We start from the raw sequence: 12182 nt of genomic DNA on the forward strand, positions 1-12182 counted from the left end.
CCAGCCTAAGTAACAGTTATTTAAATGGCTACTTCATCTGAAATACTTCAAAGAAAAAGTTTTTTTTAAACAGCGGCAAAGTTTCACATTTATTAAAGGGAAGGAAAATTGGCTCTGAGGCATGAGTCTGAATGGAGCAAAAGTAGAAACTAGAAAGAAAAAAAAATACAGTGCAGGGCAGGCTATTGAGAAGTCACAAAAGCCAGAAGGATTCTGAATCACTACCGTTTAGAATGATTCCAGTCTACTGCATTTTCAAAGAACTTTTAAATAGTTCTAAATTACCTTTAAATGTTTTAAACATTATATATACTTACTTATTTTCAGAGATGAATGCAAATGGCAATTTAGAACTGTTTTCCTTAATTTATTTTCCAAAACACACGAGCCATAAATTAGGCCCTTTACCATACTAATCCACTCTTAACCATCATTTGTTTGCCAGTCTTCGGAACTTTACAGTCACTCAATAGTCCAGTCCTCTCTCAGTTTGCTCTTCCCAGGAACCAGTCCAGAAGCCTGGCTTCACTTCAAGGATTTTCAGCAGTAAGATTTAAGATTATTATTTATTTTTACTTCACTTTTTTTTTTTAAAGAGCTGTGGTCTGGCTAAATTAGAGGCTGGCCCTGAACACCTATGTTTAAATAGTGCTCCTGCCTCAGCCTCTAGAGTAGATGGAATGACTGGCACGTGCCACTGCACCTAATTAGAAGTTAATGATTTTTAATAGCCATATAAAACATCTGTAACGTTTATACCATATTCTAAAACCTCCTTTACCAGGCACTTAATTCTATCTTTTAAGTAGAGAGAGTTTTAAAATTAAATATCCCAAATTCAGAAGAAATCCTTACAAACCTTTTAACAGCTGCTAGAATTCTTTTCACAGCACCTAATCTCTCCTGGCTGAGCTCCCTGCAGTCAAATTTCTGAATACCTGGCAAAAGTGCTATACAGTGAAGTCTCAAAATCTCTTTTCAAGCATCAGCAGCCTAGTTAGTACCATTTGGTCCAGCGAGGTAATTCCTGTGAGTATTAAACTAACACACAAACTTATACACCACCAGCATCTTATTTCAGTCCAAAACACAGCTGACTTTCAGAGTATGTGTGACACAATACATCTTTCTTCCATGAATCCTTTTCCCTTGAATACCAACTTACATGACACAGTAGATGAGCTCAGTACAGTCTAACAATGTTGTGGTTTTGCAGACAGTTCTGGGATTTGAATACCAGTTCTCCCACTATGGAACTGTATTGCTGTGGTTAACCTTCACACACACAACTTCCCTAAGGTTGGCAGGGGTTTTAAGGATTAAACAAAATACACGACCATCATTTAAATATGTAGGGCTCTAGGGAAACAGGCCCTGAACATCAAGTGTTAGTATTACATCTCTAGAATACCCATTAAACTTAAATCTCCTTATGTCCTGTTGTAATTTTATATTTTTTCCTCTTTTTCACATAAATGAAGGCTCTTGCTTTTTCATCCTTGCTGGGTGAGACTTACATTCAGATCCTGGTAACTTTTTAAACTGGATTGTTTTAACTTCATTCTTCCTGAACTATGATCCTCCAGCACTTTACTTGCTCTTCTTCTTAATTCAGAAACTTTTAAGTCACTTTAAGGATTTTCGAGTCCAGTCCACAACCTCAACTTTGCTTCAGAATTACAGTAAGTACTTACTAGGTACCGTCTATCTGGTACTGGGCAAGGTACTAGGGGTACAACTGCAATAAAACAGTCTGTATAAGCAATCTGGTATAAATTGAACTTTGAAGAATCTGAATAATTGTTTTTTCCTTCATGTGCTACACTGTCAATTGTCCCAAGAGTCAGGTTTCTTTATAGAGCTGGTAGCATCATTGCAGAAAAGACAATACCAACATGGTTGTCTATGTCAATAATTTGGTGTGAATTCTATAGGCCAGTAATGGTGAACCTTTTAGAGCTTTCAATAATAACAAATAGCCCACTGCAACAGGCATCACATGCCATAGGTTCACCACCACTGCATAGGTAAACTACCTAAAATCCGACCCATACTAGCTAAGAGACCTTTGGGTAAATTATTCCATCTCTCTCAACTTCCTTTTTGTCTAGGCCTCACTGGCAAAATATGAGGGCATAATATACCACCACCTCCCAGTTATCAGGTAAACTGAGATAATGCATATATTCTTCTTAGAAGCATTTCGCCACAATTAGTAACAACTTATTGTCCTCTTCAAATCCCTTCAAAACAGTATGCTAAGCTCGCTGTATCCTCCTCTGTAAAATTCCTAACTCCCTTCTCTTCTTCCTTCCAACTTTTCCAGACTGATAATTCCAGATAATTCCTAGCCCCACTCTATCTGGATTTAGAATTCCCACAAAAACTTTCAGTTCTGTCCAACCTGACTGTACATTTTGTTTCATGTTTACACATTGCTCGCAAAACAAAAAAGTAAAAGATAAACCCTTTGATTTGCGTGTCATACTAACACAACTCCTTATTCAGACATCAAGCATAAATGTAACTTTTCCACGTTTATCAAAGCTGTATTTTTTTACTATAGATTTTAATTTCCTGGAAAAGAGATGTTCCAAACAGGACTGAAACAGGGCACATTATAGGTCCTACCATAAAATGAGGCAATGAAACATACAATGAGATCACAATGAATCAACTTAAACTAAATCTTTAAAAGTTTTACTTACTCAAATTCTGTAGCATAGTATTTAAGAAAGCCCAGTAGGAGGTCCCCAAGACATGATTCATTCTTTGAGAGGTAAGGAGGAATACAACATGGAGCTTGATGTACAAGGTGCAGCTGGATAGCAGGACTAAAAGATTCCTGTTTAAAAGAAAAAGAAAAAAATCTAAAGCCATCTTCAAACACTCACTAAAAACTTGATAAATCCTGATCTAGATTCACTGAAGAAAGAAGAAATTTTCTTTGTATTGGCAATTTGGAAATTTGAAGATTTCCTTCCACTAAAGATTTTAGCAGTAATTTAAGTAAGCCCAAAGGTACTTAAAAAAATTAAGATATTCTAATCTTTCACTTGGGTGTATTACTTAGTTAAATCTTTATGGAAGCAAAATATTTCTAACTTATAAATAAAATATTACACACATCATGACTCCACCCCATAACACAGGAGCAGTCTCAGGTGTACCTCTCCACTGTCCCTACAGGAGCACATGGACTTATGCGTGAAGGCCGAACCAAGCACAGAGTACCAGCTCTGTCTACCTGCCACTTTATTTTTTCTCGAAGGCCACAAAAGTAGCTCCAATTATGTGAAATGTATGTATACTGATTTTAAGGTTCTTAAAATTTTGTTTTAGTCTGGTTTTGGATTTTGTATTTCAGAGGAAAAAGAAAACAGATGTTCAACATGAATTGAAAAAACAAAGGCAAGGAAAAGAAGATAGCACACACATATAAACAAGCAGTATTCACAGAACTTTAACCACAACATTAATAAGGTAGGGTATTAACTGCTTGCAATCCAGGCATAAAGGAGATATAGAAAAAATACTAATAGGTACTTGTCTTTTGGCCTATGGCATACCGTAAATTTTCATATCTGGTATTCCCTCTATTAGCAGCAAGTACTGGATCTGAAATATACTAAGTGAATATTGAGATTTTTTTAACTATATATATATAAATTAGAAAATAATCCTTTTTTCGTCTTTTCTACTTTCTTTCATTCCTTTCTTTTTCTGGAACTGGGGATCACACATGCTAGGCAAGCACTTTACCACTGGGACTGGTCTACATTTTCAGTCCTATTTTATTTTGTTTTTTGTGGGAAGGTCTCAAAACTAAGTTGCCCAGGCTGGCCTTGAACTTGTGCTCCTCCTTCCGCAGTTTACTGAGTACCTGAGATTATAAACGTGAGCCGCTGCACCTGGCAGAAAACAAGGTAATTGTACAGTGACATCACAAATGGTTTTCTGTATTTCACCATTGCCATCAGAAATTGTTTCTTTCAAAAGCAACTGGTTAAAGCAACAGAATAACAACTAGAGGTAAGGTGGTCACACAAAAACCTTAACACAAAACAGCTATGTAACACAAAAACCTAACATCTAAATAATGACAAGTTAAAAAGTAGAAGCATCCTAAATAACTAAATGTAGCACACGGAAATAGGGTACCAAATCACTGAATGCTAGTTCTCAAAAAGCATCAATAAAAACAAAAGAGCAAAACAATAAAAATATTCACTCCTTAGTTATATTATCTGTAATTCTACAAATAATGTTCACCTATCAGGAAGTGATTCCTTTTTTTAGAAGAAAAACTCTATTCCAACCACAACTGATAAAGCTTGAATTCCCGAACCTAGGGACTTAACCTTATGTGTTTAATAGCTACTGTCATTACATCATAAAACCCAAGTGGAAATTAAGATGGGAGGTGGCAGGGGTCTAGAAAACCACTTCAATTTACCATTAAGAGTAAAGGCAGCCCCTTTGTCTCTTGTTACATACAAAACTGGATTTAGGGTAACATTATTTAAAATTGTAAAATTTAAATATTTTCTGGCAAGCTAAATAAAAGGTATAATGTAGATCAAAAAGTAAGAACGGTGGGAGACACAATCACAATGTGTCAATTAAAAATTTTAAAAGACAAAAAGTTGGTCCTTATTTAACAGCTCCTGATCTAAAGGCTTCTTGTTCAATAATTTAAAGAAAATATCAGCAATGTACGACTAAATCTCAAGAGCTGTGAGATCCCCTCTCTTAATGCTGCACCTTGGCTAACAATCTGTTCGTCTTTGCTTAGCTTTAGTCTTCTCTTTTCATGATCATATACAAAAGAGCCAAGTCATGTGTACTGGGCAAAGACTGAAGGGGAAGTGCAAATGTAAAAGAAATGGAACTGTAGGGAAATAGGAATTCTATCTATTAAGAAATTCTCAGTTTTTGGTAATAATCCATATTACTGAAAGATACTCTGCTTTAAGAAAGATGTCAACAAGAAATATAGAAGAGAGCCCTCCCCTGCAGCTACACGTCTAAGAGAAATATACACTGCTTCACGCAGGATGAAGAGGTGCCAAACTTAAGCTAACACATTAGGAGGCACTCGAAGAGCAACAGAAAATGGAAAGGGAAAAAGCAGCCTAACCATTAAGTCCAAGTCAGTGGAAAAGCAATTCAACTGACATCCATTCTTTGAGAAATACATTTTTAGATTTCCGATATTTACTGGTTTTATTTTTTAATAAAATGAACATTTACTACATTTCTAGGATCATATTTTGAGCTTCAAATCATCAAATAATGACTTAATAATTCCTGAAACTATTTTCCAAATACCACTGAAAATGCTGACATTTTTGATATGTAATCTTCCACTTCTCTTCAATCAAGGCCAAGCTAAGATGCATTTAAAGGTAAACTCCTGAGAAAACCTGAAGTCTCTCTATTTTCACCCATATGAGTGCCTACCAAAAATGTAAAAATATTTTCTGTCAGGTTCTATCCTTTTTTTGAGTTTATGCACAGTATCTTACTTTATCTTTAAAGTTGGAAATTTGGACAACTTAAGCACTCTCAAAAGTAAGACTGGCTCTATTATTTATATTGCTTTTTTAAGTCAATGAGAAGTAGAAATGCTCAATAATTCCATACTATCACACAGTTTTTAGAGATAATGATAATTTCAACCCTCCTTTTCACACTGAATGTGGTAAGTAAATTGAAATGTATCAATATTTAGAGTAATTATTTTAAATATTATATCCAGGGCTCAGGTGCATGTCAGTCAGTGGTACACTGCCTTCCTGGCACAAGTAAGGCCCTGAGTTAGATCCCCATAAATAAATATGTATAACTATTTCATGATATGAACATATGAAATATAAACATTTTATTTTCATGTGTGTATGTTTGATTACTAGGGACTGAACCCAGGGCCTTTATACTGAGCTACATTCCCAGCCCTTTTTAATTCTTTTTTTTGAGACAAGGTCTCGCTAAATTGCTCAAGCTGAGCTTGAACTTGTAATCTCTTTGCCTCAGCCTCCCAGAGTGCTGGGCTTACAGGGGTGTGCCTCCATGCTCATGCAAAATTTTCCCTTTGTAAAGTACCCAAAAAATGTTTGGTAAAGTTTTAAATCATTCCCAAAATACCTACATATAAGCTGAAATTTTGCCCTATCTGCTTTTCTTAAAGAAAAGTATCCAAATAGGAATAACCAGGTATATACAAATAAAATTTAAGAGGAGAAATTAGTTGAAATGTTGTTAGGGAAGACTACTATAATTTTGCCTCTCTTAAAAAACACAATATAATGAAAAAAAGGGGGGCTGAGGATTTAGCTCAGCGGCAAAGTACCTGCCTGGCAAGCGCAAGGTCGTGAGTTCGGTTCCCGGTACCGGAGAAAAACCAAAACCAAAACCAAAAAAAAAAAACCACTTTTTATCTATTATTTGCAATAGTGGTATTTGGGATCAATCATATCTTTATAAAGTTGTATAAAGATAATATAGATCTTATAACCTATATTATTGTTATATAATCTTAGTTGCTACTTAGTTTCTATATATCTTAGTTTGTAAGATATTATAAAACATAGTTTCTTATAAGTTCATTTGTTCAGAATTAAAGAAATTATGTGTGAAATTTTGGATGGTAAATAAATGGTAGCTATTATTACAAATAAGAAACAGGTTGATTTGCTTGTTTCATTAGATGGACCATTGAAAAAGTGCTCTACTAATCAGCTTACAGGTTTCATGCAAAACAACACCTTGTATTAAAGGGAGTGGCAAGTCCTTACCCATGTAAGCATCAATGTTATAATAAAAATGACCTGGTTTAAGCATTTAAGATGAGAATATCAGGCCACATGTGGTGGCACACGCCTGTAATCCCAGCTCTCGGGAGGCTGAAGCAGGAGGAGCACTGTGAGTTCAAGGCCAGTCTGGCTACAAAGTGAGTTCAAGACGAGCCTGAACTGCATATGTAACCATACCTGGATACAAATGAAGACATTCCTAACCTGGCAGTTCTTCACATTTTCAATGCTCTGAGACCAGGCTAGCACTGAATTTACTTACCCACCAAAGGTACAGAAACAGGGTTATTAGCAAACCAGGGTAAGAGTTTAGGGCCAGCAGTAGTGGGTAAGAACAGGACTCTCACGAAGGAAAAGCTTGATGAGGAAAATGCAATGCAGAAGAACACATGGGGCCATCCGAACTAGAATACATTAGTAAGAACCAGGGTGGCATCTTGTCACAAAGCAGCACCTATGCACCAAGCATAGCTCACTCAACTGGTACTGCCCTAGTATCTCATATTAGTAAAAAGGATTTCACATAGCACAGGGTTTCATGTAAGATTTTTGCAGTTGAATTTTTCCATAAACAATAACAAGTTCTTTAAGTGTATGTTTTAACTATTGGATTTTTGAATGCCAAAAAGCAGCTCTTTTTACACTGAAATCTCGGTCTTAAAAATAAGGCTGGTAAAATATAATAGCAAACATTCAACTATTATCTCTAACCTTTCAATATGAGACAATAAGAATAAATGCTTTTAGAACAAGGAAAAGAAACTCAATAAAGCCAAAAACTTCACTTACTTTTATTTCTGTACTTGATGTGTTCCTTTGTCATAACTTTTAACACCAATCCCTAAGTATCTGGAAGCTCATCCTTATAGTTTTTCAGAATAGCAGAAATTAATTTTTAAAAGGAGGAAGACTCCAGAACATTCCTGTCACAGTCTTTTCTGCTAGATGACCCACTAGCAACTGGGAGAGCCCCACTACAGCAAGACTGCTACAGTGAGCCTTGTATGCCCACAGTAGAATAACTGATGTCCCAAACAACAACAATTCTTCTCAGTTACCAGGGATTTCCTTTAACTAAGGCTGCATGTAGGGGGTATTTATTTTATTTTGTGGGATACAGGATAAGATCCTGAAAAACTGATCATACAAGCTCAAAACTATATTCTCCTTTGTAATAGGACCATTTACTAAGTTTAGGAAACAGCTCTTCTTGTATGTACGAAATGCATACATTCAGCACAAACATGTAAATGTTTACATGTAAAAAATAAACAAAATAGGTAAAACTTATATGGTTTCAGAAGGTTGGTCAAACATTCCAAATAAGCAGGTTAAATATTATTTCCAAAGACAATCAGGAATAAGGATGACAATGCAGAAAAACAGATGGGTGGACTGTAAAAAACAAGGAAACAAAGAATACTGGAGAAAGAACACAAGAAAAATAGAAAAGATAAAGGAATACATGTAGATTATGAATGTGCACATTACATTACCTAGGCTTTTCTAAACTCAAAGCAAATGCATAGTAATTATTTTCTAATAGGCATACTTAATTTTTGTAATGTTTCCAATAAATCTCAGGATCTTTTAAACTATACAGACAAGAGTCTTACCTCTTTTAGTGTATTACTTGGCAAGATCAAACAAAAGATCAATTATTCAACTTCTTAATTTTTCTCCTACATTTCAAAGTATGAGCTGAAAATTTTAGTAACAAAAGAAATGCTATAAAACTAATTTTAAAACTATATTTTAAAATAAACTATATTTTAAAATAAACTATATTTTAAAAAGGCCAAATGGTCCTTGACCAACAAATTAATAAGTAGCATGCAAAACAATTCTACCATTTACATAACTGACTGGATTGCCTGCCAATCACCAAATAAGGTATCAGAGTTTTCCAAAAGTGTCCAAAACATTTAAATGTTCTCAGCAGCCAATGCATTAGCTCTACAGAAAATGTTACCATGTACAGAACTTAGCCTTATTACTTTTAAGTTCACATTACTACTGCATTTAATAATTCTACATATACTTGACACAATAATAATTTATAAGAAACACTTACTGGGTAAATTTTTTGGAGGGATGGAAGGATGGGTTCAGGTAGGGCTATAAAAAGAAAAAGTTTAAAGCTTCCGTGATTCACATGATTCATGTTACAATACAATAATCTGTCCGTTACACCCCAGGGATACTACTACAAGGGTTTACATTAAAATTCAACAGTTTTTATATATTTAATGAAAACTGTTTCCTGAAAATGTGAATTTAAAATATATCTAAATTGACAATTCAAGGTTAAAAAACTATGTATATTCCTATGTAAATCAATGCTCCTTCTGTGGATTTAGAGTAACAGGATACCAATAAGGGGCTATAAGTAATTTGATCCAACATTAGACACACACAAGTAAAATAAGCAAGACAACAATTATTCTACAGACACTACAAGGACATTGGTAAAATGGATGTAGCTATCAAACATTTATAGTTCAGTGATATTATACCAGGAGAGAACAATTCTTTTGTAATTATCCCTCCATGACTTAATTTCTACTAACAATGCCAAAACCAAGATCATTCCAGGAAAATGATTTATTGAAAAAGTATCAAAACTGAAAAACACATCTTCATATTTTTAAAAGAGAGTCTTAGCAAAGGTTAGAAATAGAAATCAGATTTGCTCCACTCTGCTAAAAAATAAATAAAATTTCATACGAAGAAATCATTATCAAAAGAAAGAAATCATTATCCTCATATTATCACCCTATTCTTTATCATTTTTCACCATTAGTTTTACCCAAATTCAATCTCATTAATTGCATTAACTGTAATTTCACATCACTGTAAATAATATGATGCTATGTGTATGGCAAAAGACAAATTTTCAAGATTTTTTTAATAGTAGAAGTCAAATATAATAGTATATGATAACTTTAAGAATTAGGAATCTAATTAAAATATATTAAATATATAATATTTAAATATATATTACATATGCTAAAATAATTATATTCAATGACAAAGAATATTTGTTATTCAACAAACTTTCAAAAATGACCTATGGAATACATTAATGTTACATATTATCAAGCACTAGACCAAATGTCAGGGTCTCCAACTATAACTGTAAGTTTCTACCACACAATACAGAGTAGGATGATTTATTTAAATTTCCCTTCTATATCACTGCTGCATTCCCAAACTGAAAACTGGAATCAAATAAAATTCTGTGATAATATGAATGCAAACAGCACATGACTGGAATATTAGAAGAAAACAAAAACTCACATATTACTTACCAAAACATCTATTAGGAAGTAAGAAGATAGACAGATAGATAGATAACAGAGAGGTAAAATAGGTATGTGTGTTGTGTGTATGCATATTGCTTCTTAAATGCTCAAAGTTCAAAAGACCCTCCAAGTAAATTCAAATATCTTAATAGTTTTCTCTCCTCAGGCTTTGATTAGTTATCTTTTCAAACATATATAGTCTACTGATTATAAAAATATATTCTAGGAAATATTTTAACCTTTTCAATCTTTCTAACATATAGAGGATAAGTTTCCTCAGTCATGGAATAAAGAAAATTAATTTCTTAATTCACGGAATAAAAAATATTAAAACATTTAAGAAGTTAAAGGAAACTTAAAGGTCATGTTATCCAAGGACACATGTTATAGATGAGAATATGAAGAACAGAGAGGTATACTAATTTGACCAATATCACAAAAAGTACTTCTTTGGGGCAGAGCCAGAACCACTCAGTATACCTTGCAGTCTCTTCTACATCTTTTTTCCTCACAGTAAGGCAATAATTACCACAAAAGCAACTACCTATCTCAATCACTAATTTCTTCAATGGAGCAGTAGCTTTTATTTGTCAGTTAAGTTACACATTAGTTCTAGTCACTGATGTTCAACAGAGACCTAGAAATGGCTTACAAATCACTTAAGCAAATGGGAGCACTTCATCAAAAATAAAATAATTTTAATGAAATTAAAACCAAATTTTAATGATTCACTACACTGATAAGATTCTAACGCCTGAATTTTCAAATTGCTTAGTGCATTTTCTAAAGAAGTCAATCAAATTAAAAATTTTAATGTAACCAGTAAGAGTAGAAGGACAGTACAATTATGCATGTTCATACATATTAAAATCTTTAGTGAAATCTAACTTTTAAACCACTACTAAAATTATAATGTGGACAGTGGATGGTGACATATTATTCTTCATATTATAAATTTTATAAGAAACCCTAATCTATTCAACTCTTAATAAGTGAACTACAATATACAAGAGGACAGAAGTCACTAAAAACAAGTAGTATAATTCAAACTGAATAGTAAAATTGGACAAAAAAAATTAGGGATACATAAAGTAGTATCTAGAACAGCCAGCATAATATTTCAAATCCTTTTAAAGGGGCAAATCAACATTAAACCTGTGTATATCCAAACTGATCACCAATTAAAAACATACTATGATGAGCTTGAAACTTTTTAACAATGAAAACAAAGATTTATCAAACCTTTCTGATGATTAGTTCATTAAAACTCAGGCCCATTTAATTCTTTCTCAATAATTAAAAAATTTATTGATTTCATTGCTCTATAGTATTTTATCTATAGTATAGAATATCTAATATAATAAAATATAAAGAAAACAAATCAAATTGCCCATAAATAACCCCCAATAAAATATAGTACATACTTTTTCAGTATTTATATACATGCAACTATATACACAAAAACAAATAATTCCTTTTTAAATAACACTGGTTTTATGTTGTATAAGAAAATGTATTTTCTTGTATCACTAAATTTCTTACAAACATGACATTATTTTCATATTACCTACAATATCATAATTTTACTATTCCCCTTGTCTTAAAAACTCAAATTATTTCAACAAACACTACAAAAAAAACCCTATATGTAAAATCCATACATGCATCCCTGATTATTGCCTTGACATAAATTCCTAGAAATGGAATCAAGTTGAAGAATATGACCATAAATACTACAACACAGCTTTCCAGAAAGGTTGTACCAAATCAATAATCTCACCATAAAGATATGAACAATGTATTATCATTTTTTTCTTAACTACCAATTTAGTCCATCATATATTATATATACTTTGCAATTAAACTTTTGATGATAAATAGGAGTTTAAGGTTAATTAGAGTTTAAGGTAACTAGCTAAAATGGAAAATTCATGCTAAAAACCATGTTCATTAAAACAAGGAAACAAAAGCTTGACATTCAGTTAAAAATAGGAACAGTAACATGAAACACCTTTGGTCAGATGTGCCCAAAGGTAGAATCAAGATTTTCTTAACAACTAAG

The 12182-nt window shown here is 33.1% G+C and overlaps 1 protein-coding gene across 2 annotated transcripts in view; it reads right to left on the bottom strand.

Annotated features, from left to right (window-relative positions):
- The window catches only part of Papd4 (PAP associated domain containing 4), a 57915-nt gene that overhangs the window by 7230 nt on the left and 38503 nt on the right, over positions 1–12182 (bottom strand). For both annotated transcript variants that reach the window (XM_005386010.2, XM_005386009.2), the window contains exons 11-12: positions 8890–8933; positions 2709–2845 (exon numbers count right to left, since the gene is read on the bottom strand). In XM_005386010.2, the coding sequence (XP_005386067.1) occupies positions 2709–2845; positions 8890–8933 (181 nt within the window). The remainder of the gene's footprint in view (positions 1–2708; positions 2846–8889; positions 8934–12182) is intronic.

Source organism: Chinchilla lanigera, unplaced genomic scaffold, assembly GCF_000276665.1.
Source record: "Chinchilla lanigera isolate Chin_1 unplaced genomic scaffold, ChiLan1.0 scaffold00024, whole genome shotgun sequence".
In the NCBI taxonomy this organism is placed as follows: Eukaryota; Metazoa; Chordata; class Mammalia; order Rodentia; family Chinchillidae; genus Chinchilla; species Chinchilla lanigera.